The sequence below is a fragment of the Xenopus tropicalis genome, chromosome 2, assembly GCF_000004195.4.
Source record: "Xenopus tropicalis strain Nigerian chromosome 2, UCB_Xtro_10.0, whole genome shotgun sequence".
Classification (NCBI taxonomy): Eukaryota; Metazoa; Chordata; class Amphibia; order Anura; family Pipidae; genus Xenopus; species Xenopus tropicalis.
This window is the reverse complement of record NC_030678.2, coordinates 1009683-1037099: the sequence shown is the minus strand read 5'-3', so window position 1 is coordinate 1037099 and position 27417 is coordinate 1009683. Positions and strand designations below refer to the sequence as shown.

The window sequence follows — 27417 nt, the reverse complement described above, 5'->3', positions numbered from 1 at the left end:
CTGTCTCTCTCTCTGTCTCTCTGTGTCTCTCTCTCGCCTGTGTGGAACGCTCTCGGCTGGACCATGATGTCTCCCACCTGGGGCCCCTTCCTATATGGCTGCTTGTTGCACCTCGGTATGTACCATAACTACACCTGGGGGGGGGAGTAACTGATGCCCCTTGGGGGCCTCTCTCTCAAGCATTGCCCCTGGGGGGACAGTAATTAGGATCTATGGGGGCCACCACATGCGGCTATGCCCGGGGTCAGGCTGGCACTGCCCGCAGACCGGTTGGTGAGTTCAGGTTTATCAGACTTGGGTGGCGCAGAGCCCCCAACGGGGCAGATTTTTGGGGGACAGTCCCTCATTTCCCTTTGAAGCTAAAATGGAAGTTTAAATCAGGTCTCTTGGGGGAACCGAGACTCACAGATTAAAGGGCAACTTCACCTTCATTAGCAAAACTGTAATAACACAAAAAACAAGGCCCCGAAACCCCCAGAAATGTGTCCAAACTTTAAATAACCTGCCAAATTTAGTAAAAGGGGAGTGGTATTTAGGGGGTGTGGCTACAAAATGGTCGTGGCCAAAACAATTTTGCGCGAATCATTTCTTTTCGTCCCTCTTTCTGTTATTTTAAATGTTGGGAGGGGTGGGTGTAGGGAATAATGGAAGATACCGGGGTAATAACCTAATAACAACGTTTTTTTGTTTGTGCCCCCCCATTGGCTGCTTCATTGGGGCACATACATCCCTGGGGGGGGGTCACCCTACAGGGATAGTGAGCTGCAGCCCCCGGCACTGGGATGTGTTTGTGCAAAAGAGAAGGAAATCTCCTCCATTCATTGATATCTGCCCCAATGGGGGGCACTTACAGGGATAATGGTGGTAAATGGGGCCCCTAATTGTGCAGCCATGTTTATTCCCAATCAGGGACCATACGCCGGGGCCCCATACAGAAAAGCTCCCAAGGGGCAGACAGGGGGCAGGCAGTCCGGTTCTGGTACCACTAACAGAATGGGGCCCCACCAACAGCCAGTGGCACTGAGGGGAAAGGGGAATCTATGGGGACAGGGAATGGGATGGAGAATGAAATCTGTCAGATTTGGGGGTTAATTTAAGAGGGACCCCCAGAGCAATACTGTAAGGGGGGGCCATAGATGGGAGTGGGGGGCTGTTTGGGCCGCTAAATGCCAGGCTCTATTTTGAATCCTAGTCCAGGCCTGGAGCTGTGTCTGTTCTGCACCCCGATATGCACATAATGTAACTGCTTCTTCCCTCTCCTTGTCCTTCTCCTTGTCCTTCTCCTTGTCTTTCTCCTTGTCCTTCTCCTTGTCCTTCTCCTTCTCTTTCTCCTTCTCCTTCTCTTTGTCCTTCTGCATCTCCTTGTCCGTCTCCTTCTCCTTCTCCTTCTCCTTCTTCTTGTCCTTCTCCTTCTCTTTGTCCTTCTCCTTGTCCTTGTCCTTCTCCTTCTCTTTCTCTTTCTCCTTCTCCTTCTCTTTGTCCTTCTCCTTCTCCTTGTCCTTGTCCTTCTCCTTCTCTTTCTCTTTCTCCTTCTCCTTCTCTTTGTCCTTCTCCTTCTCCTTGTCCTTCTCCTTCTCTTTCTCCTTCTCCTTCTCTTTGTCCATCTCCTTCTCCTTGTCCTTCTCCTTCTCTTTGTCGTTGTCCTTCTCCTTGTCCTTCTTCTTCTCTTTCTCCATCTCATTGTCCTTGTCCTTGTCCTTCTCCTTCTCTTTCTCCTTCTCCTTGTCCTTCTCTTTCTCCTTCTCCTTGTCTTTGTCCTTGTCCTTCTTGTTATTCTTCTCCTTCCCCTTGTTCTTCTCCTTCTTCTTGTTCTTCTCCTTCTCCTTCTCTTTCTCCTTCTCCTTGTCCTTCTCCTTGTCCTTCTCTTTCTCCTTCTCCTTGTCCTTCTCTTTCTCCTTCTCCTTCTGCTTGTCTTTGTCCTTGTCCGTCTCCATCTCTTTCTCCTTGTCCTTCTCTTTCTTCTTCTCCTTCTCCTTGGCCTTGTCCTTCTCTTTCTCCTTCTCCTTGTCCTTCTCCTTGTCCTTCTCCTTCTCTTTCTCCTTCTCCTTCTCCTTGTCCTTCTCTTTCTCCTTCTCCTTGTCCTTGTCCTTGTCCTTCTCCTTCTCCTTGTCCTTTTTCTTCTCCTTCTCCTTGTCTTTTTCCTTGTCCTTGTCCTTCTCCTTCCCCTTATTCTTCTCCTTCTCCTTCTCTTTCTCCTTCCCCTTGTCCTTCTATTTCTCCTTCTCCTTCTCCTTGTCTTTGTCCTTGTCCTTGTCCTTCTCTTTCTCCTTCTCTTTGTCCTTCTATTTCTCCTTCTCCTTCTCCTTGTCTTTGTCCTTGTCCTTGTCCTTCTCCTTCTCTTTCTCCTTCTCCTTGGCCTTGTCCTTCTCCTTCTCTTTCTCCTTCTCCTTGTCCTCCTCTTTCTCCTTCTCCTTGTCCTTCTTCTTCTCCTTGTCCTTCTCTTTCTCCTTCTTCTTCTCTTTCTCCTTCTCCTTCTCCTTGTCCTTGTTTTTCTCCTTGTCCTTCTTCTTCTCTTTCTCCTTCTCATTGTCCTTGTCCTTCTCTTTCTCCTTCTCCTTGTGCTTGTCCTTCTCCCTGTCCTTGTCCTTCTTCTTCTCTTTTTCCTTCTCCTTCCCCTTGTCCTTCTCTTTGTTCTTCTCCTTGTCCTTCTCTTTGTCCTGCTCCTTGTCTTTCTCCTTGTCCTTGTCCTTCTCCTTGTCCTTCTATTTGTCTTTCTCCTTCTCCTTGTCCTTGTCCTTCTCTTTCTCTTTCTCCTTCTCCTTCTCTTTGTCCTTCTGCATCTCCTTGTCCGTCTCCTTCTCCTTCTCTTTGTCCTTCTCCTTCTCCTTGTCCATCTCCTTCTTGTTCTTCTCCTTCTCTTTGTCCTTCTCCTTCTCCTTGTCCTTCTCCTTCTCTTTCTCTTTCTCTTTCTCCTTCTCTTTGTCCTTCTCCTTCTCCTTGTCCTTCTCCTTCTCTTTCTCCTTCTCCTTCTCTTTGTCCATCTCCTTCTCCTTGTCCTTCTCTTTGTCCTTGTCCTTCTCCTTGTCCTTCTTCTTCTCTTTCTCCTTCTCATTGTCCTTGTCCTTCTCCTTCTCTTTCTCCTTCTCCTTGTCCTTCTCTTTCTCCTTCTCCTTGTCTTTGTCCTTGTCCTTGTTCTTCTCTTTCTCCTTCTCCTTGTCCTTCTCTTTCTCCTTCTCCTTGTCTTTGTCCTTGTCCTTCTCGTTATTCTTCTCCTTCCCCTTGTTCTTCTCCTTCTCCTTCTCCTTGTTCTTCTCCTTCTCCTTCTCCTTGTCCTTCTCCTTCTCCTTGTCCTTCTCCTTCTCCTTCTGCTTGTCTTTGTCCTTGTCTGTCTCCATCTCTTTCTCCTTGTCCTTCTCTTTCTTCTTCTCCTTCTCTTTCTCCTTCTCCTTGGCCTTGTCCTTCTCCTTCTCTTTCTCCTTCTCCTTGTCCTTCTCTATCTCCTTCTCTTTCTCCTTCTCCTTGTCCTTGTCCTTCTCCTTGTCCTTCTCCTTCTCTTTCTCCTTCTCCTTGTCCTTCTCCTTCTCTTTCTCCTTTTCCTTGTCCTTGTCCTTCTCCTTGTCCTTTTTCTTCTCCTTCTCCTTGTCTTTGTCCTTGTCCTTCTCCTTCTCTTTCTCCTTGTCCTTCTCCTTGTCCTTCTCTTTCTCCTTCTCCTTGTCTTTGTCCTTGTCCTTCTCTTTCTCCTTTTCCTTGTCCTCTCTTTCTCTTTCTCCTTGTCTTTTTCCTTGTCCTTCTCCTTCTCCTTGTCCTTCTCCTTCCCCTTATTCTTCTCCTTCTCTATCTCCTTCTCCTTGTCCTTCTCTTTCTCCTTCTCCTTGTCTTTTTCCTTGTCCTTCTCCTTCCCCTTATTCTTCTTCTTCTCTTTCTTCTTCTCCTTCTCCTTGTCCTTCTCTTTCTCCTTCTCCTTGTCTTTTTCCTTGTCCTTCTCCTTCTCCTTGTCCTTCTCCTTCCCCTTATTCTTCTCCTTCTCCTTCTCTTTCTCCTTCTCTTTCTCCTTCTCCTTGTCCTTCTATTTCTCCTTCTCCTTGTCTTTGTCCTTGTCCTTGTCCTTCTCTTTCTCCTTCTCTTTGTCCTTCTATTTCTCCTTCTCCTTCTCCTTGTCTTTGTCCTTCTCCTTCTCTTTCTCCTTCTCCTTGGCCTTGTCCTTCTCCTTCTCTTTCTCCTTCTCCTTGTCCTTCTCTTTCTCCTTCTCCTTGTCCTTCTTCTTCTCCTTGTCCTTCTCTTTCTCCTTCTCCTTCTCCTTCTCCTTCTCCTTCTCCTTCTCTTTCTCCTTCTCCTTCTCCTTGTCCTTCTCCTTGTCCTTGTTTTTCTCCTTGTCCTTCTTATTCTCTTTCTCCTTCTCATTGTCCTTGTCCTTCTCTTTCTCCTTCTCCTTGTGCTTGTCCTTCTCCTTGTCCTTCTTCTTCTCTTTTTCCTTCTCCTTCCCCTTGTCCTTCTCTTTCTCCTTCTCCTTGTCCTTCTCTTTCTCCTTCTCCTTGTCTTTGTCCTTGTCCTTCTCTTTCCCCTTCTCCTTGTCTTTGTCCTTCTCCTGTCCTTCTCCTTCCCCTTGTTCTTCTCCTTGTTCTTCTCCTTCTCTTTCTCCTTGTCCTTCTCCTTGTCCTTCTCTTTCTCCTTCTCCTTCTCCTTGTCATTCTCTTTATCCTTCTCCTTGTCTTTCTCCTTGTCCTTCTCCTTCTCTTTCTCCTTCTCCTTGTCCTTCTCCTTGTCCTTCTCTTTCTCCTTCTCCTTGGCCTTGTCCTTCTCCTTCTTTTTCTCCTTGTCGTTCTCTTTCTCCTTCTCCTTGTCCTTCTCTTTCTCTTTCTCCTTGTTTTTGTCCTTGTCCTTCTCTTTCTTCTTCTCCTTGTCATTCTCCTTCTCCTTCTTCTTCTCCTTGTCTTTTTCCTTCTCTTTCTCTTTCTCCTTCTCCTTGTCCTTCTCTTTCTCCTTGTCTTTGTCCTTGTCCTTGTCCTTCTCCTTGTTCTTCTCCTTCTCCTTGTTCTTCTCCTTCTCTTTCTCCTTCTCCTTGTCCTTCTCTTTCTCCTTCTCCTTCTTCTTGTCTTTGTCCTTGTCATTGTCCTTCTCTTTTTCCTTCTCCTTGTCCTTCTCCTTGTCCTTCTCTTTCTCCTTCTCTTTCTCCCTTTCCTTGGCCTTGTCCTTTTCCTTCTTTTTCTCCTTCTCCTTGTGCTTGTCCTTCTCCTTGTCCTTCTTCTTCTTCTTCTTCTTCTCTTTTTCCTTCTCCTTCCCCTTGTCCTTCTCTTTCTCCTTCTCCTTGTCCTTCTCTTTCTCCTTCTCCTTGTCTTTGTCCTTGTCCTTCTCTTTCTCCTTCTCCTTGTCCTTCTCTTTCCCCTTCTCCTTGTCTTTGTCCTTGTCCTTCTCCTGTCCTTCTCCTTCCCCTTGTTCTTCTCCTTGTTCTTCTCCTTCTCTTTCTCCTTCTCCTTGTCCTTCTTCTTGTCCTTCTCCTTGTCCTTCTCCTTGTCCTTCTCCTTGTCCTTCTCCTTGTCCTTCTCCTTCTCCTTGTCATTCTCTTTATCCTTCTCCTTGTCTTTGTCCTTGTCCTTCTCCTTGTCCTTCTCCTTGTCCTTCTCTTTCTCCTTCTCCTTGGCCTTGTCCTTCTCCATGTCTTTGTCCTTGTCCTTCTCTTTCTTCTTCTCCTTGTCCTTCTTCTTGTCCTTCTTCTTCTCCTTGTCTTTTTCCTTCTCCTTCTCTTTCTCCTTCTCCTTGTCCTTCTCCTTGTCCTTCTCTTTCTCCTTCTCCTTGTCCTTCTCTTTCTCCTTCTCCTTGTCTTTGTCTTTGTCCTTCTCCTTCTCCTTGTTCTTCTCCTTCCCCTTGTTCTACTCCTTCTCCTTGTTCTTCTCCTTCTCTTTCTCCTTCTCCTTGTCCTTGTCCTTCTCCTTGTCCTTGTCCTTCTCCTTGTCCTTCTCTTTCTCCTTGTCTTTGTCCTTGTCCTTCTCTTTCTCCTTCTCCTTGTCCTTCTCTTTCTCCTTCTCCTTGTCTTTGTCCTTCTCCTTCTCATTGTTCTTCTCCTTCCCCTTGTTCTACTCCTTCTCCTTGTTCTTCTCCTTCTCTTTCTCCTTCTCCTTTTCCTTCTCTTTCTCCTTCTCCTTGTCTTTGTCCTTCTCCTTGTCCTTCTCTTTCTCCTTCTCCTTTTCTTTCTCCTTTTCCTTGGCCTTGTCCTTTTCCTTCTTTTTCTCCTTCTCCTTGTGCTTGTCCTTCTCCTTGTCCTTGTCCTTGTCCTTGTCCTTCTTCTTCTCTTTTTCCTTCTCCCTCCCCTTGTCCTTCTCTTTCTCCTTCTCCTTGTCCTTCTCTTTCTCCTTCTCCTTGTCTTTGTCCTTGTCCTTCTCTTTCTCCTTCTCCTTGTCCTTCTCTTTCCCCTTCTCCTTGTCCTTCTCCTGTCCTTCTCCTTGTCCTTCTCTTTCTCCTTCTCCTTCTCCTTGTCATTCTCTTTATCCTTCTCCTTGTCTTTGTCCTTGTCCTTCTCCTTCTCCTTCTCTTTCTCCTTCTCCTTGGCCTTGTCCTTCTCCTTCTTTTTCTCCTTGTCCTTCTCTTTCTCCTTCTCCTTGTCCTTCTCTTTCTCTTTCTCCTTCTCCTTCTCCTTGTCTTTGTCCTTGTCCTTCTCTTTCTTCTTCTCCTTCTCCTTGTCCTTCTTCTTCTCCTTGTCTTTTTCCTTCTCCTTCTCTTTCTCCTTCTCCTTCTCTTTCTCCTTCTCCTTGTCCTTCTCTTTCTCCTTGTCTTTGTCCTTGTCCTTCTCTTTCTCCTTCTCCTTGTCCTTCTCTTTCTCCTTCTCCTTGTCTTTGTCCTTGTCCTTCTCCTTCTCCTTGTTCTTCTCCTTCTCTTTCTCCTTCTCCTTCTCCTTGTCCTTCTCCTTGTCCTTCTCTTTCTCCTTCTCCTTCTCTTTCTCCTTCTCCTTCTCTTTCTCCTTTTCCTTGGCCTTGTCCTTGTCCTTCTCTTTCTCCTTCTCCTTGTCCTTCTTCTTGTCCTTCTCTTTCTCCTTCTCCTTCTCTTTCTCCTTTTCCTTGGCCTTGTCCTTTTTCTTCTTTTTCTCCTTCTCCTTGACCTTCTCTTTCTCCTTCTCCTTGTCCTTGTCCTTCTCTTTCTCCTTCTCCTTCTCTTTCTCCTTCTCCTTGTCCTTGTCCTTCTCTTTCTCCTTTTCCTTGGCCTTGTCCTTCTCTTTCTCCTTCTCCTTGTCCTTCTCTTTCTCCTTTTCCTTGGCCTTGTCCTTCTCCTTCTCTTTCTCCTTTTCCTTTTCCTTGGCCTTGTCCTTTTCCTTCTTTTTCTCCTTGTCCTTCTCTTTCTCCTTCTCCTTGTCCTTCTCCTTGTCCTTCTCTTTCTCCTTTTCCTTGGCCTTGTCCTTCTCTTTCTCCTTCTCCTTCTCCTTCTCTTTCTCCTTCTTCTTCTCCTTCTCCTTGTCCTTCTCCTTCTCTTTCTCCTTCTCCTTTTCCTTGTCCTTGTCCTTCTCTTTCTCCTTCTCCTTCTCCTTGTGCTTGTCCTTCTCCTTGTCCTTGTCCTTCTCCTTGTCCTTCTCCTTGTCCTTCTCCTTGTCCTTCTCTTTCTCCCTCACAGGTTGGGCGGCCAACATTAGCCGAGTGTATGTGGCACTGAATGACCCACTTCTGCTCAGTATCCCCGGCTATCCCAATGCTGAGAGAGACGAGGTGACCTGGAGAAATGGGAAAGGAACCCGAATGGGGAAGTTCAGAAACTCCTCCTCATATAATCAGACCCAGGGCTGTGAGTGTGAGCTCTTCAGGAACGGCTCCCTGTACCTCAAGCGGCTGGGCACGGTGGGAAATGAGAACTACACTGTGACTGTGTTTAACCAGCTTGGTATCCACCTCACTACTGTCTCCATCCTAGTGACTGTGATTGGTGAGTGCGACCGACTAGTTACCCCCTATATGTTCTAATGGAATCTGTGCAGCCAATCAGTGAGGAGCAATCAGCAGGAAGGCAGCGGTCTGTGAAAGAGAACAACAAATATGTCCAAATATGTGCCCCCCCCTGAGCCGGACACTGCCCTGGGATGAAGAGCTGGAACTCACTGAGCAAACCTCCGTTTATTGGGTTCCATAATCACATGATCTCCTTACGTGTTTCATGTTACATGACACTTAATTCTAGGCATATAGGCATCATGTGACCATGAAACGCAGCGGGGTAACTATGGGCGGAAGCAGAACCCCCAGGGGACAGGGGTGCCCAGACTTTTTCCTCTATAGTCAGTGGAAGATTAGGCTCCTGGAGGTGCAGTCAGGTTTTAGTGTGCACTGGGCCCCCCCAAAGATTGTTTGCAGGGGGGGTTGCTGACAAGGTATCATTACTTTATATCCAGAGAAACAGTTTCCTCTCTATAACTTGGGAGTCTGAATAAAGGGTAACTAAACCAGAGCCCCACAAATATACCCCACTCCTTACTTTGTGGTACCAGTTTGAACCCGACTCGCTGTGCCATTAAACTGCACAACCTCAGGGAAAGATCAGCCCAACACACGTTTCCTCCAGTCGCAGTTCTATCACTTCCCTTTAAAGGTTAGGTTCCCCTTTAAATCAACTGTCAGCATGTTACAGAATTGCCTATTCTAAGCATCTTTTTAAGTGGTCTTCACTATTTCTTATATCATTTTAATTATTTCCCTTTTTCTTCTGAATCTTTCCAGCTTTCAAATGGGGGTCACTGACCCCGGCAGCCAAACCCTATTGCTCTGTGAGGCTCCAGTTTTATTAGTGGTGCTTGCGAAGCAAAGCATCACTACTGTTATCTCACAGGCTTATTTTTCTTCTTCTTCTTCTGTACAAAAGTTCGGCGCGTAACTAGTCCCGCACCATTTGTCGTAGACCCATGAGTGAGGTGTCAAATTATGCTGCCTATTTGGGAATGGGGTGCTATCATTTTTATAAGGGGTGGGCGGTTAATTGCCCCCTCAGGGGGTAATTAACCGGCCCAAAAATCCCATTGACTTAACATTGAGGCCAACTTTGACGGATTGTAGCGCAGAGAGGGATTTTTTTAGAAACGTGAAATTTACCATATGTAAAGAGGTTTGCAACCTGTGTCAGAAGATACCCTGCACAAGGGTATAAGTTTTACCCCCGGGGCAAGAGAGGTCCCCAAATTTGCCCCATTGACTTATAATAGGGATTTTGGCGAATAACTAGTTTGTCGTAGACCCATGAATGAGGTGTCAAACTGTGCGGCTTATTCGGGAATGGGGTGCTATGACTTCTCTAGGGGGTGGGCGGTTAATTGCCCCAGCAGGGGGCAATTAACCACCGTTTGTCGTAGACCCATGAATGAGGTGTCAAACCATGCGGCTTATTTGGGAATGGGGTGCTATGACTTTTCTGAGGGGTGGGAGGTTAATTGCCCCAGCAGGGGGCAATTAACCACCTTTTGTCGTCGACCCATGAATGAGGTGTCAAACTGTGCGGCTTATTCGGGAATGGGGGGCTATGACTTTTGTGAGGGGTGGGCAGTTAATTGCCCCAGCAGGGGGCAATTAACCACCTTTTGTCGTAGACCCATGAATGAGGTGTCAAACCGTGCGGCTTATTCGGGAATGGGGTGCTATGACTTTTCTGAGGGGTGGGCGGTTAATTGCCCCAGCAGGGGGCAATTAACCACCGTTTGTCGTAGACCTATGAATGAGGTGTCAAACCGTGCGGCTTATTCGGGAATGGGGTGCTATGACTTTTGTGAGGGGTGGGCAGTTAATTGCCCCAGCAGGGGGCAATTAACCACCTTTTGTCGTAGACCCATGGATGAGGTGTCAAACCGTGTGGCTTATTCGGGAATGGGGTGCTATGACTTTTCTGAGAGGTGGGCGGTTAATTGCCCCAGCAGGGGCAATTGTCACAGAGAACTGAAGGAAACATTGTAATATTGGGGCACGAGTTTTGCCACGGCAAGCACCACTCACATTTTCTTCAGGAAATGTACCTCTCTAGTTGTTATTGTTACTTTTTATTCCTTATCTTTCTATTCAGTCCCTCCCTTATTCATATACCAGCCTCTCATTCAAACCACTCCCTGGTCACTAAGGTAATTTGAACCCTAGCAACCAAATAGCCGCTGCAACTCCAAACTAGAGAGCTGCAGAACAAACACTGAAAGATCCCATTTCCCATCTGTGCAGTGAATTAACCTTCCCCAGACACCTGGAGCGACACCTGGGGGTTCCTGACTGCAGTGGGACATTTACTGAGCAATTTATTTCCTCCAATCACATCATTAACCAACCACAGTCCCACCCCTCAGAATAGTAGGGGAATAGAATAGTCAGTGACAGACAGACATTTTCATTGAAGTTAATCCCTTTATTGTTTTCTGTTTCACCCAGTTTCAAGGGGAAATTAATCCCATCATTGTTTTATGTTTCACCCAGTTTCAAGGGGAAGTTAATCCCCTCATTGTTTTCTGTTTCACCCAGTTTCAAGGGGAAGTTAATCCCATCATTGTTTTTTTGTTTCACCCAGTTTCAAGGGGAAGTTAATCCCGTCATTGTTTTCTGTTTCACCCAGTTTCAAGGGGAAGTTAATCCCATCATTGTTTTCTATTTCACCCAGTTTCAAGGAAAAGTTATCCCATCATTGTTTTCCGTTTCACCCAGTTTCAAGGAAAAGTTAACCCCTCATTGTTTTCTGTTTTATCCAGTTTCAAGGGGAAATTAATCCCATCATTGTTTTCTGTTTTACCTAGTTTCAAGGGGAAGTTAACCCCCTCATTGTTTTCTGTTTCACCCAGTTTTATGGGGAAGTTAATCACCTCGTTGTTTTCTGTTTCACCCAGTTTCAAGGGGAAGTTAATCCCATCATTGTTTTCTGTTTCACCCAGTTTCAAGGAAAAGTTAATCCCATCATTGTTTTCTGTTTCACCCAGTTTCAAGGGGAAGTTAATCCCGTCATTGTTTTCTGTTTCACCCAGTTTCAAGGGGAAGTTAATCCCATCATTGTTTTCTGTTTCACCCAGTTTCAAGGGGAAATTAATCATGTCATTGTTTTCTATTTCACCCAGTTTCAAGGAAAAGTTATCCCATCATTGTTTTCTGTTTCACCCAGTTTCAAGGGGAAGTTAATCCCATCATTGTTTTCTGTTTCACCCAGTTTCAAGGGGAAGTTAACCCCCTCATTGTTTTCTGTTTCACCCAGTTTCAAGGGGAAGTTAATCCCATCATTGTTTTCTGTTTCACCCAGTTTCAAGGGGAAGTTAATCCCCTCATTGTTTTCTGTTTCACCCAGTTTCAATGGGAAGTTAATCCCATCATTGTTTTCTGTTTCACCCAGTTTCAAGGGGAAGTTAATCCCATCATTGTTTTCTGTTTCACCCAGTTTCAAGGGGAAGTTAATCCCATCATTGTTTTCTGTTTCACCCAGTTTCATGGGGAAGTTAATCCCATCATTGTTTTCTGTTCCACCCAGTTTCAAGGGGAAGTTAATCCCATCATTGCTTTCCCTGCCCCCACTTGGTTCCATGAGAGCCCCTAAAGTGTCTGGTTACTAGGCCTTCTCCATTAGCAATGTCCTTCCCAATGGGTTATATTTATTTCCATATTGTTTTGCCCCTATACAGCATAGGGCATTTACAGCTAGAGTTGCCACCTGTGGTGGTGATTGTTGCTGGGCAGGGGATGGGCAGTGACATCGCAGGGGTGGGGAAGAGGTGGGGCCATGACATATCTGGGTGGGGCCAGTGATGCCACGCCCAGTTTTCCCAATTTGGAAAACTGAGTAGGAGGTTTTGACCCTGACAGCCCTTCTGGAAATCGGGCTTTCCCGGTCAAAACTGGACATGTGGCAGCTTTACTTACACAGTCACAGTTTGACTTGGCTCTAGTGAATGTTCTCCCTCTTATTACACCTTCACCTTCAATTGTCCTGATTCATCTTAAAGGGACAGTATATTTTTCAGCAGTTTTTCAAATTCAGTAATATCATTATTTCTGGCACTAAAGGACAAAGGGAAACCAGTTTCACTTCCTGGTCCCAAAGAGCAGATAAGAGCTGATACAATGAATTACCAGTCTACAGAGAAGCCTCTGACATTCAGCTGTCCAAAGGCATGGGTTTGGGGAAGGGAGGGGCTTGTTTGTTATAAACTGCCCTATTTATAAACATCGGGTGAATGGGGGAGCGAGGGGCACTGGTTCTGCAGAATTGCCCCCACCAGTCCTTATATAAGGGTAATTAATGATATGATCAGTCCGGTCAGTAGAGGCTGCGGTTGGGCTGTAGCCATAGAGGTGGAGGAGCCATAAAGGTGAGAGTTGCCCTTTACTCCTGTTGCCCAGCAACCAGTGTCGTTACCCTCATGGATTAGGGCTTTACCCTCTCAAGGTGCCAGTTATGGACCAACATTGCAGGTAAAACCAAACCCCAATTCCTATTATCTGAAATACACGTGAACCCCATCTCTGTGCCATTGCCGCCAACATAGCAAAGTCTGGGTTCACCCACTGCCCCCAATCCTACCCCCTGTTATGTCTCTGGGACAGTCCCATAGTGTGCCATACAGTAAAAATAACTGTGTATGAAGCAATGGGGTACAGTGGGGGGCGGGGCTGGGCTCCACCAACACAGACTGGGGTAGCTAGTCCTTAGGTGCTCCTGGGCCCCCCATTATCCTGGGAGTGAGGAAAGAGCTGACACTCTGAGCCCTTCCCTGTCCCTTTCCCAATAGCAATGAATAATATCAGACTGAATCCCCCCCAAATTCACAAAACCACATTCTCTTTCCCCCCCCTGAGACCTGGAATCCTTCCAAATCTCCTATAAACAGTCATTGGGTTTCTATTCTGGGTTCTGTTCCATATCCCCCCTCCTGTTGTGCAACTGTAAATAAATACACAGTAATAATAATAATAATAATAACAATAATAATAAAAATAATAATAATTATAAATGTTTACTAATAAATATTTACTAATCTCTCCTTTTACCCCCTAGAGAAAGTGTCAGCTCCTCGGCTCAACTCCTCCTGCTCCCCCGATGGCCGCGCTCTGATTGGATGTGAGGTAGAGGGAGGGACTGACCCCCAATACTCCTGGGAGGAAGATGGGGGCAATCTGAGCCCCTCATGGAATGTGAGAGGCAATTGGATGAGGGGATTTGCCCCGGTCCCAGTTACTGTATCCTGCTCTGTATGGAACCCAGTCAGTGAGGAGCGGAGCCAACGGGTCTCTGTGTTCTGCCCACGTGAGTGACTCTGAGCCCGGGGGGGTCGTTATATCACAGTATTTAGTGTAATTATCATTATTTCTTCTTCTTTTAGTCCCTGTATCAGTTCCAAGCCTGGCAGTGCGGTGCCAACAGGATGGCAGTGCCAGGATCTCCTGCCAGACAGACAGTGGGACAGACCCAGTCTTCTCCTGGAGGGTAAATGGGGCAGACAGACAAGGGGACCCCAGTATTTCAGGCAATGGGACCTGGAGCCAAATCTCTGTCCCCCCCCCGGCTGTAGGGAACACCCTCTGTGCCGTGTCCAACACAATCAGCAATGGGAGCAGCACCCAGAGCTTCTCCTGCCCAGGTGAGTGGCACCCCCCGAGCAACACTCACTCCCTGGACACTGGGGGGCGCTGGGTCTTGGTACCAGTGCCCAGAACTTTGGGGGGGGGGGCAGTTGGCACTTATGGTAACACAAGGAATTAGTGTGACCGCAGGATATACTGTTCCTTATTGTGGGTCCCTCGCTCAATATCCCACGTCTGGGGGCTGAATTATAATCAAATTATGATTCAATATAAGACTCTGAATCCTTAGGATAAGGGGTAGGGGGTTTGGATTGACCCCTTTTGGCTTATACTGTAGGTCTCTGAACCAGGAAGAACAGATTCAAGGCACACAGGCCGCCCCATTGCTCATCTCTAGCACAGACGTTGGTATATTTCTTGGGCTCAACAGACAGGATATGGAATAGGATTTGGCACAGGATATGGAATGGGATTTGGCACAGGATATGGAATGGGATTTGGCACAGAATATGGAATGGGATATGGAATGGGATTTGGCACAGGATATGGAATGGGATATGGAATGGGATTTGGCACAGGATATGGAATGGGATTTGGAATGGCATTTGGCACAGGATATGGAATGGGATTTTGAATGGGATTTGGCACAGGATATGGAATGGGATTTGGCACAGGATATGGAATGGGATTTGGCACAGGATATGGAATGGGATATGGAATGGGATTTGGCACAGGATATGGAATGGGATTTGGAATGGCATTTGGCACAGGATATGGAATGGGATTTTGAATGGGATTTGGCACAGGATATGGAATGGGATTTGGCACAGGATATGGAATGGGATTTGGCACAGAATATGGAATGGGATATGGAATGGGATTTGGCACAGGATATGGAATGGGATATGGAATGGGATTTGGCACAGGATATGGAATGGGATTTGGAATGGCATTTGGCACAGGATATGGAATGGGATTTTGAATGGGATTTGGCACAGGATATGGAATGGGATTTGGCAAAGGATATGGAATGGGATTTGGCACAGAATATGGAATGGGATATGGAATGGGATTTGGCACAGGATATGGAATGGGATATGGAATGGGATTTTGCACAGAATATGGAATGGGATATGGAATGGGATTTGGTACAGGATATGGAATGGGATTTGGAATGGGATTTGGCACAGGATATGGAATGGGATTTTGAATGGGATTTGGCACAGGATATGGAATGGGATTTGGCACAGGATATGGAATGGGATTTGGCACAGAATATGGAATGGGATATGGAATGGGATTTGGCACAGGATATGGAATGGGATATGGAATGGGATTTGGCACAGGATATGGAATGGGATTTGGCACAGAATATGGAATGGGATATGGAATGGGATTTGGCAAAGAATATGGAATGGGATTTGTCACAGGATATGGAATGGGATTTGGAATGGCATTTGGCACAGGATATGGAATGGGATTTTGAATGGGATTTGGCACAGGATATGGAATGGGATTTGCCACAGGATATGGAATGGGATTTGGAATGGGATTTGGCACAGGATATGGAATGGGATTTGGCACAGAATATGGAATGGGATATGGAATGGGATTTGGCACAGGATATGGAATGGGATTTGGCACAGAATATGGAATGGGATATGGAATGGGATTTGGCACAGGATATGGAATGGGATTTGGAATGGCATTTGGCACAGGATATGGAATGGGATTTTGAATGGGATTTGGCACAGGATATGGAATGGGATTTGGCACAGGATATGGAATAGGATTTGGCACAGGATATGGAATGGGATTTGGCACAGAATATGGAATGGGATATGGAATGGCATTTGGCACAGGATATGGAATGGGATTTTGAATGGGATTTGGCACAGGATATGGAATGGGATTTGACACAGGATATGGAATGGGATTTGGCACAGGATATGGAATGGGATATGGAATGGGATTTGGCACAGGATATGGAATAGGATTTGGCACAGGATATGGAATGGGATTTGGCACAGGATATGGAATGGGATTTGGAATGGCATTTGGCACAGGATATGGAATGGGATTTTGAATGGGATTTTGCACAGGATATGGAATGGGATATGGAATGGGATTTGGCACAGGATATGGAATGGGATATGGAATGGGATTTGGCACAGAATATGGAATGGGATATGGAATGGGATTTGGTACAGGATATGGAATGGGATTTGGAATGGGATTTGGCACAGGATATGGAATGGGATTTTGAATGGGATTTGGCAAAGGATATGGAATGGGATTTGGCACAGGATATGGAATGGGATATGGAATGGGATTTGGCACAGGATATGGAATGGGATATGGAATGGGATTTGGCACAGAATATGGAATGGGATATGGAATGGGATTTGGCACAGAATATGGAATGGGATATGGAATGGGATTTGGTACAGGATATGGAATGGGATATGGAATGGGATTTGGCACAGGATATGGAATGGGATTTTGAATGGGATTTGGCACAGGATATGGAATGGGATTTGGCACAGGATATGGAATGGGATTTGGCACAGAATATGGAATGGGATATGGAATGGGATTTGGCACAGGATATGGAATGGGATTTGGCACAGGATATGGAATGGGATATGGAATGGGATTTGGCACAGGATATGGAATGGGATTTGGCACAGAATATGGAATGGGATATGGAATGGGATTTGGCAAAGAATATGGAATGGGATTTGTCACAGGATATGGAATGGGATTTGGAATGGCATTTGGCACAGGATATGGAATGGGATTTTGAATGGGATTTGGCACAGGATATGGAATGGGATTTGCCACAGGATATGGAATGGGATTTGGAATGGGATTTGGCACAGGATATGGAATGGGATTTGGCACAGAATATGGAATGGGATTTGGCACAGGATATGGAATGGGATTTGGCACAGAATATGGAATGGGATATGGAATGGGATTTGGCACAGAATATGGAATGGGATATGGAATGGGATTTGGCACAGGATATGGAATGGGATTTGGCACAGGATATGGAATGGGATTTGGAACAGGATATGGAATGGGATTTGGCACAGGATATGGAATGGGATTTGGCACAGGATATGGAATGGGATTTGGCACAGGATATGGAATGGGATTTGGCACAGGATATGGAATGGGATATGGAATGGGATTTGGCACAGGATATGGAATGGGATTTGGCACAGAATATGGAATGGGATATGGAATGGGATTTGGCAAAGAATATGGAATGGGATTTGTCACAGGATATGGAATGGGATATGGAATGGCATTTGGCACAGGATATGGAATGGGATTTTGAATGGGATTTGGCACAGGATATGGAATGGGATTTGGAATGGGATTTGGCACAGGATATGGAATGGGATTTGGCACAGAATATGGAATGGGATATGGAATGGGATTTGGCACAGGATATGGAATGGGATTTGGCACAGGATATGGAATGGGATTTGGCACAGAATATGGAATGGGATATGGAATGGGATTTGGCACAGGATATGGAATGGGATATGGAATGGGATTTGGCACAGGATATGGAATGGGATTTGGCACAGAATATGGAATGGGATATGGAATGGGATTTGGCAAAGAATATGGAATGGGATTTGTCACAGGATATGGAATGGGATTTGGAATGGCGTTTGGCACAGGATATGGAATGGGATTTTGAATGGGATTTGGCACAGGATATGGAATGGGAGTTGCCACAGGATATGGAATGGGATTTGGAATGGGATTTGGCACAGGATATGGAATGGGATTTGGCACAGAATATGGAATGGGATATGGAATGGCATTTGGCACAGGATATGGAATGGGATTTGGCACAGAATATGGAATGGGATATGGAATGGGATTTGGCACAGGATATGGAATGGGATTTGGAATGGCATTTGGCACAGGATATGGAATGGGATTTTGAATGGGATTTGGCACAGGATATGGAATGGGATTTGGCACAGGATATGGAATAGGATTTGGCACAGGATATGGAATGGGATTTGGCACAGAATATGGAATGGGATATGGAATGGCATTTGGCACAGGATATGGAATGGGATTTTGAATGGGATTTGGCACAGGATATGGAATGGGATTTGACACAGGATATGGAATGGGATTTGGCACAGGATATGGAATGGGATATGGAATGGGATTTGGCACAGGATATGGAATAGGATTTGGCACAGGATATGGAATGGGATTTGGCACAGGATATGGAATGGGATTTGGAATGGCATTTGGCACAGGATATGGAATGGGATTTTGAATGGGATTTGGCACAGGATATGGAATGGGATTTGACACAGGATATGGAATGGGATTTGGCACAGGATATGGAATGGGATATGGAATGGGATTTGGCACAGGATATGGAATGGGATATGGAATGGGATCTGGCACAGGATATGGAATGGGATTTGGCACAGAATATGGAATGGGATTTTGAATGGGATTTGGCACAGGATATGGAATGGGATTTGGAATGGCATTTGGCACAGGATATGGAATGGGATTTTGAATGGGATTTTGCACAGGATATGGAATGGGATATGGAATGGGATTTGGCACAGGATATGGAATGGGATATGGAATGGGATTTGGCACAGAATATGGAATGGGATATGGAATGGGATTTGGTACAGGATATGGAATGGGATTTGGAATGGGATTTGGCACAGGATATGGAATGGGATTTTGAATGGGATTTGGCAAAGGATATGGAATGGGATTTGGCACAGGATATGGAATGGGATTTGGCACAGGATATGGAATGGGATATGGAATGGGATTTGGCACAGAATATGGAATGGGATATGGAATGGGATTTGGCACAGAATATGGAATGGGATATGGAATGGGATTTGGTACAGGATATGGAATGGGATATGGAATGGGATTTGGCACAGGATATGGAATGGGATTTTGAATGGGATTTGGCACAGGATATGGAATGGGATTTGGCACAGGATATGGAATGGGATTTGGCACAGAATATGGAATGGGATATGGAATGGGATTTGGCACAGGATATGGAATGGGATTTGGCACAGGATATGGAATGGGATATGGAATGGGATTTGGCACAGGATATGGAATGGGATTTGGCACAGAATATGGAATGGGATATGGAATGGGATTTGGCAAAGAATATGGAATGGGATTTGTCACAGGATATGGAATGGGATTTGGAATGGCATTTGGCACAGGATATGGAATGGGATTTTGAATGGGATTTGGCACAGGATATGGAATGGGATTTGCCACAGGATATGGAATGGGATTTGGAATGGGATTTGGCACAGGATATGGAATGGGATTTGGCACAGAATATGGAATGGGATTTGGCACAGGATATGGAATGGGATTTGGCACAGAATATGGAATGGAATATGGAATGGGATTTGGCACAGAATATGGAATGGGATTTGACACAGGATATGGAATGGGATTTTGAATGGGATTTGGCACAGGATATGGAATGGGATTTGACACAGGATATGGAATGGGATTTGGCACAGGATATGGAATGGGATATGGAATGGGATTTGGCACAGGATATGGAATAGGATTTGGCACAGGATATGGAATGGGATTTGGCACAGGATATGGAATGGGATTTGGAATGGCATTTGGCACAGGATATGGAATGGGATTTTGAATGGGATTTGGCACAGGATATGGAATGGGATTTGACACAGGATATGGAATGGGATTTGGCACAGGATATGGAATGGGATATGGAATGGGATTTGGCACAGGATATGGAATGGGATATGGAATGGGATTTGGCACAGGATATGGAATGGGATATGGAATGGGATTTGGCACAGGATATGGAATGGGATTTGGCACAGAATATGCAATGGGATTTGGCACAGGATATGGAATGGGATTTGGAATGGGATTTGGCACAGGATATGGAATGGGATTTGGAACAGGATATGGAATGGGATTTGGCACAGGATATGGAATGGGATTTGGCACAGGATATGGAATAGGATTTGGCACAGGATATGGAATGGGATTTGGCACAGAATATGGAATGGGATATGGAATGGGATTTGGCAAAGAATATGGAATGGGATTTGTCACAGGATATGGAATGGGATTTGGAATGGCATTTGGCACAGGATATGGAATGGGATTTTGAATGGGATTTGGCACAGGATATGGAATGGGATTTGGAATGGGATTTGGCACAGGATATGGAATGGGATTTGGCACAGAATATGGAATGGGATATGGAATGGGATTTGGCACAGGATATGGAATGGGATTTGGCACAGAATATGCAATGGGATTTGGCACAGAATATGGAATGGGATATGGAATGAGATTTGGCACAGAATATGGAATGGGATTTGGCACAGGATATGGAATGGGATTTGGCAGAGAATATGGAATGGGATATGGAATGGGATTTGGCACAGGATATGGAATGGGATATGGAATGGGATTTGGCACAGGATATGGAATGGGATTTGGAATGGGATTTGGCACAGGATATGGAATGGGATTTGGAACAGGATATGGAATGGGATTTGGCACAGGATATGGAATGGGATTTGGCACAGGATATGGAATAGGATTTGGCACAGGATATGGAATGGGATTTGGCACAGAATATGGAATGGGATATGGAATGGCATTTGGCACAGGATATGGAATGGGATTTTGAATGGGATTTGGCACAGGATATGGAATGGGATTTGACACAGGATATGGAATGGGATTTGGCACAGGATATGGAATGGGATATGGAATGGGATTTGGCACAGGATATGGAATAGGATTTGGCACAGGATATGGAATGGGATTTGGCACAGGATATGGAATGGGATTTGGAATGGCATTTGGCACAGGATATGGAATGGGATTTTGAATGGGATTTGGCACAGGATATGGAATGGGATTTGACACAGGATATGGAATGGGATTTGGCACAGGATATGGAATGGGATATGGAATGGGATTTGGCACAGGATATGGAATGGGATATGGAATGGGATTTGGCACAGGATATGGAATGGGATTTGGCACAGAATATGGAATGGGATTTGGAATGGGATTTGGCACAGGATATGGAATGGGATTTGGAATGGCATTTGGCACAGGATATGGAATGGGATTTGGCACAGAATATGGAATGGGATATGGAATGGGATTTGGCACAGGATATGGAATGGGATATGGAATGGGATTTGGCACAGGATATGGAATGGGATATGGAATGGGATTTGGCACAGAATATGGAATGGGATATGGAATGGGATTTGGTACAGGATATGGAATGGGATTTGGCACAGGATATGGAATGGGATTTTGAATGGGATTTGGCACAGGATATGGAATGGGATTTGGCACAGGATATGGAATGGGATATGGAATGGGATTTGGCACAGGATATGGAATGGGATATGGAATGGGATTTGGCACAGAATATGGAATGGGATATGGAATGGGATTTGGTACAGGATATGGAATGGGATTTGGAATGGGATTTGGCACAGGATATGGAATGGGATTTTGAATGGGATTTGGCACAGGATATGGAATGGGATTTGGCACAGGATATGGAATGGGATTTGGCACAGAATATGGAATGGGATATGGAATGGGATTTGGCACAGGATATGGAATGGGATTTGGCACAGGATATGGAATCGGATATGGAATGGGATTTGGCACAGGATATGGAATGGGATTTGGCACAGAATATGGAATGGGATATGGAATGGGATTTGGCAAAGAATATGGAATGGGATTTGTCACAGGATATGGAATGGGATTTGGAATGGCATTTGGCACAGGATATGGAATGGGATTTTGAATGGGATTTGGCACAGGATATGGAATGGGATTTGCCACAGGATATGGAATGGGATTTGGAATGGGATTTGGCACAGGATATGGAATGGGATTTGGCACAGAATATGGAATGGGATTTGGCACAGGATATGGAATGGGATTTGGCACAGAATATGGAATGGGATATGGAATGGGATTTGGCACAGAATATGGAATGGGATATGGAATGGGATTTGGCACAGGATATGGAATTGGATTTGGAATGGGATTTGGCACAGGATATGGAATGGGATTTGGAACAGGATATGGAATGGGATTTGGCACAGGATATGGAATGGGATTTGGCACAGGATATGGAATGGGATTTGGCACAGGATATGGAATGGGATTTGGCACAGGATATGGAATGGGATTTGGCACAGAATATGCAATGGGATTTGGCACAGAATATGGAATGGGATATGGAATGAGATTTGGCACAGAATATGGAATGGGATTTGGCACAGGATATGGAATGGGATTTGGCACAGAATATGGAATGGGATATGGAATGGGATTTGGCACAGGATATGGAATGGGATTTGGAATGGCATTTGGCACAGGATATGGAATGGGATTTTGAATGGGATTTGGCACAGGATATGGAATGGGATTTGGCACAGGATATGGAATAGGATTTGGCACAGGATATGGAATGGGATTTTGCACAGGATATGGAATGGGATTTGGAATGGCATTTGGCACAGGATATGGAATGGGATTTTGAATGGGATTTGGCACAGGATATGGAATGGGATTTGACACAGGATATGGAATGGGATTTGGCACAGGATATGGAATGGGAGTTGGCACATGATATGGAATGGGATTTGGCACAGGATATGGAATGGGATATGGAATGGGATTTGGCACAGGATATGGAATGGGATTTGGAATGGCATTTGGCACAGGATATGGAATGGGATTTTGCACAGGATATGGAATGGGATATGGAATGGGATTTGGCACAGGATATGGAATTGGATTTGGAATGGCATTTGGCACAGGATATGGAATGGGATTTTGAATGGTATTTGGCACAGGATATGGAATGGGATTTGGCACAGGATATGGAATGGGATTTGGCACAGAATATGGAATGGGATTTGGCACAGGATATGGAATGGGATTTGGAATGGGATTTGGCACAGGATATGGAATGGGATTTTGAATGGGATTTGGCACAGGATATGGAATGGGATTTGGCACAGGATATGGAATGGGATATGGCACAGGATATGGAATGGGATTTGGCACAGGATATGGAATGGGATTTGGCACAGGATATGGAATGGGATTTGGAATGGGATTTGGCACAGGATATGGAATGGGATTTGGCACAGGATATGGAATGGGATTTGGCACAGGATATGGAATGGGATTTGGCACAGGATATGGAATTGGATTTGGCACAGGATATGGAATGGGATTTGGCACAGGATATGGAATGGGATTTGGCACAGGATATGGAATGAGATTTGGAATGGGATTTAGCACAGGATATGGAATGGGATTTTGAATGGGATTTGGCACAGGATATGGAATGGGATTTGGCACAGGATATGGAATGGGATTTGGAATGGGATTTGGCACAGGATATGGAATGGGATTTGGCACAGGATATGGAATGGGATTTGGCACAGGATATGGAATTGGATTTGGCACAGGATATGGAATGGGATCGTCTTTTCATGGTAGACACACACACACACACACACTCACATACACACACACACACACACACACACACACACACTCACATACACACACACACACACACGACAGGTGGTGGAACCTCATTGGTTCAGAGGGTTCAGAGGTTTTGGCCAACACGTGCAAGTTGCTGATGTAGGACTCCCATAAGACACATAGAGGTATCAGACCATTAGTTACACCAGACTCACTGCTGGACCAGAGCACAGACCCAGTCAGAGAGGCCCAGAGGTATGCCATTCATTGGCCAATTAGATTGCAAATCAGTGATTATATGGTTTTGAGAATCAATAACATTAACCCCCAGCATTCCTGTCCCTCCCTATAAACTGCAGGACCCTGGCTATAGGGCATCAAGTTAATTGCCCCGGGATAAACTGCTCTCTGCCCTCTTCTGCCCCAAAACATATAGGTACTGGTGTTCTGCCCTGGGGAGCAATTTATTGCCCTAACTCCGTGTATCATATCAATTCATAATAACATAGAAACAGATGCAGGTCCTGCCTGTGGGGCATTAATTCTCCTCTTAGTGTTTAATAACATTTATGTGTTTATATTCATATATATCCGTAATTCTATCCTGTTGGACACATTCATTGGTACAGAGCATTTTTTGCACTGTGAACCATGGAGATCTCACCACCAGGGGGCGCATCTTGCCCAGTAGCTGAGTGTGTGGGGTACAAGATCACTCGGGGACACTGCAGTAAAAGATTTTGGCTGCATCCCTTGTACAAGCTCTCAGCCTTACTTACTAACATGGGGGCTAAATCAGCCCAGAGATACTGATGCCCTTTATTATTGGATTTGTTGAATGAACAAATGAATTGTTTCTCTTTATTAAAGGGGAAGTGTGACAATATCAGTGGGTTTATTGGCTCCTGATATTTATAGGGAGTTGTTACCCCCATTCTCTTTACCCCCCACCCAGTCCCACCCTCACACCCTCTGTCTCGCTGGCAGTTCCCCTGTCGGATCCGGTACTTGGAGTCTCGTGTGAGTCGGAGGAGAGGGCGCTGCTCAGCTGCCGGGTACTGACTGGGTCGGAACCCCAATATTCCTGGTACATTAATGGCACCGAGATTGGGAATTCCAGTCTCAAATGGGAAGTGAATGGGACTCAGCTGAGTGTGGGGTTACCCCCACCCCCCGGGAATATCAGCTGCACAGTGAGGAACCCTATCAGTAATGGGACAGTGAGTGTGAGCTCCAGTTTCAACTGCTCCGGTGAGTGACCCCTCCCCTGGCCCCGCCCACTTACCCTCTTGTCTTCTCTAGAACCCCTCCCTCTGCCCTTTAGCATTAACCCAATAGAACTCAGCCTGCAGCCTTGTGCCTTTATATGGGGGGCACAGAACCCCTCAGTGACTGCTAATATCCTTATCATTTACAGTAGGGGGTACAGTACCCCTTATAATACATGAGTGATACTCAGAGTTCCCTGTATAACTCAGCCTGCAGCCTTGTGCCTTTATATGGGGGGCACAGAACCCCTCAGTGACTGCTAATATCCTTATCATTTACAGTAGGGGGTACATTATCCCTTATAATACATGAGTGATACTCAGAGTTCCCTGTATAACTCAGCCTGCAGCCTTGTGCCTTTATATGGGCACAGAACCCCTCAGTGACTGCTAATATCCTTATCAGTTACAGTAGGGGGTACATTATCCCTTATAATACATGAGTGATACTCAGAGTTCCCTGTATAACTCAGCCTGCAGCCTTGTGCCTTTATATGGGGGGCACAGAACCCCTCAGTGACTGCTAATATCCTTATCATTTACAGTAGGGGGTACACTGCTCACTATACAGTATATCTGTACATAACACTACCCCCTGCCCTGCTATAATATCAGGATATTCCCTCAGTTACTGTTACCGTTTCTCTCCCATCAGTTCCTGTATCAGAGCCGGTTCTGGAGGTTTCCTGCCTACCCAATGGGTCGGCGCTGGTTTCCTGTAAGGTGGAAAGTGGGACAAGTCCCTTCTACTCCCTGATCCATAATGGGGAGACTCTGCGTGGGAATTCCAGCTCCCCATTGGTTAATGTCCCAGTCCCATTATCCCCCCCTGGGAATATCAGCTGCTCAGTGAGGAACAGATTCAGTACCAGGAGGGCAGAAGTCCAGTCCTGCGCCCCCCTGGGTAAGTGACCCCCCCGGCTAAGTGACCCCCCCGTTCTATAGCAGATAATGGGGAGTATTAATGTTACCTGCCCTGTTATTATATCAGGCCAGAACTTGTTCTGTTACTGCCCCATATGCTGCCCCATTAGTTCCTGTGTGTCAGTCAGTTCTGGGGGGGTCCTCCATTGGGTAACGTTTCAGCCCCCCCTATTCTGCCCTGGGAAGTTCCTGTGATGAATAAAGATCAGTACAAAGTCTCTGTCCATGTTCTGTTCCAGGGAAGAATTTGGGCCAATGATTTGCAGAACAGACTTACAATAAGAGAATAGTACAGGGGCAGTTACATAGAGACTGGGGGGGGGGGGGGGGGTATATCAGGGAATGGTTATAGAGATATAACAGGGGCAAGACCCTCAGCAAGTCAAATCCATTTTCCACAGGGAAATCACAGCCATTGATCTTGACTGGAATTGCAGCTAAGGGGGGGTTGGAATGGGGGGGAGAGATGAGCGGGGGGGGGGAATTTATGGAGATGAAGGTTTGGGGGGCTTTGCTTGTGTATGTCTTCTAATGCTTTTATTCTGCACTGATGGTACTGGCATATCTGGGGTTAATGTGGCACTTACGATCCATTGCTGCAGTGATCTTAATGGCATGTCTGGGGTTAATCTGATCATTGTCCATTTCCTGGCTGAACCAAGGCTAAAAGGCCACTAGGGGTTCTTCTGTGTAGTTGAACTGTACAAAGGCGCTGGTTTGCTGCCAGGTCAGAACAACATGGAGGACATGAAGGAAGAGGCAGTTTCTATGGTGGAGACCCAGTAGTTGGTTTCCTGTCAGTTCATCCTCACTTGGGGGCAACACTGGGCACTTGGGAACTAGTTGAGGGGAAAGTGAGAGAGTGCACCAGTGACTGTCCCTTCTGTCTCTTCTCTTCCAGTGGAACAGTGCGCTCTCACGTGCCAGCAACAATCTGTCATCTTTGGGCTTGTGACGCTCCTCGTGACCACATTGCCCCTCGTGATTGGCTGTCTGTACACCATGCCCAGGCCCAAAGGGAGACCCTGACTGTGTAAGAGACCGGGCCCAGTAACGTCTCCTTCTCACTGTGTCTCCGGCTCCGATGGTGAATTCACTATTTAATGTAGGGAGAGATAAATGCTCACTGAAGCCCCGCCTCCTGGCAATTTGCATATTGCTCCTGGGAATCTCTCTATGCTGCAAGGGGTCTCTAATTAGTGACTCCTAATGATTAGTCTCCTCCATTTTGTACCCATGTATATACCCACTCTGTACCCGCCCTGTACCCGCCTTATACCCATGTATATACCCACTCTGTACCCACCCTATACCCATGTATATACCCATGTATATACCCACTCTGTACCCAGCTATACCCATGTATATACCCACTCTGTACCCGCCCTATACCCATGTATATATCCACTCTGTACCCACCCTATACCCATGTATATACCCACTCTGTACCCGCCCTATACCCATGTATATACCCACTCTGTACCCGCCCTATACCCATGTATATACCCACTCTGTACCCGCCCTATACCCATGTATATACCCACTCTGTACCCGCCCTATACCCATGTATATACCCACTCTGTACCCGCCCTATACCCATGTATATACCCACTCTGTACCCGCCCTATACCCATGTATATACCCACTCTGTACCCGCCCTATACCCATGTATATACCCACTCTGTACCCGCCCTATACCCATGTATATACCCACTCTGTACCCGCCCTATACCCATGTATATACCCACTCTGTACCCGCCCTATACCCATGTATATACCCACTCTGTACCCGCCCTATACCCATGTATATACCCACTCTGTACCCGCCCTATACCCATGTATATACCCACTCTGTACCCGCCCTATACCCATGTATATACCCACTCTGTATCCATTCTGTACCCACTCTATACCCCTATATATACCCACTCTGTACCCAGATATGAGGCAGATATGGAGCTGGACGTTTCTGGTGTCTGTATGGGAATCTGTCACCCATTTATTGTACTGCGCTGTGAGAATGTTGGTGCTTTATTAATATGTGATAATAATAATAAAATGTTACACAATGGCATCTCGTCAGTCTGTTCATGGGGGGGGCAGGGAACCAGGGCTTATAACTGTCCCCCCGGCCCTCTGGCTGCACATTCGCCCCACAATGATCAGGTCAGTCGGTTCCGCTCAGACCCCCAAGGTTT

At 45.9% G+C, this 27417-nt stretch overlaps 1 protein-coding gene across 2 annotated transcripts; it reads left to right on the top strand.

Annotated features, from left to right (window-relative positions):
• On the top strand, nucleotides 1–27281 carry LOC101733058 (hemicentin-1-like). Of its 2 annotated transcripts, XM_031896403.1 has the most exons (7): nucleotides 1–115; nucleotides 7537–7842; nucleotides 12913–13161; nucleotides 13238–13495; nucleotides 24015–24278; nucleotides 24951–25199; nucleotides 26121–27281. In XM_031896403.1, the coding sequence occupies exons 1-7, from the start codon at nucleotides 64–66 to the stop codon at nucleotides 26246–26248; spliced, it is 1506 nt and encodes a 501-aa protein (XP_031752263.1). In that variant the 5' UTR covers nucleotides 1–63; the 3' UTR covers nucleotides 26249–27281. The 2 variants fall into 2 exon arrangements, with proteins under 2 accessions (XP_031752263.1, XP_031752264.1); XM_031896404.1 differs by lacking the exon at nucleotides 24951–25199.
• The last annotated feature ends 136 nt before the right edge of the window (nucleotides 27282–27417 follow it).

Coding starts and splice junctions, on each gene's coding strand:
- LOC101733058 (XM_031896403.1), top strand. CDS start 64: ATGATGTCTCCCACCTGGGGCCCCTTCCTATATGGCTGCTTGTTGCAC. Junction 116..7,536: donor TGGCTGCTTGTTGCACCTCG/GTATGTACCATA, acceptor TCTCCCTCACAG/GTTGGGCGGCCAACATTAGC. Junction 24,279..24,950: donor CTCCAGTTTCAACTGCTCCG/GTGAGTGACCCC, acceptor CTCTCCCATCAG/TTCCTGTATCAGAGCCGGTT.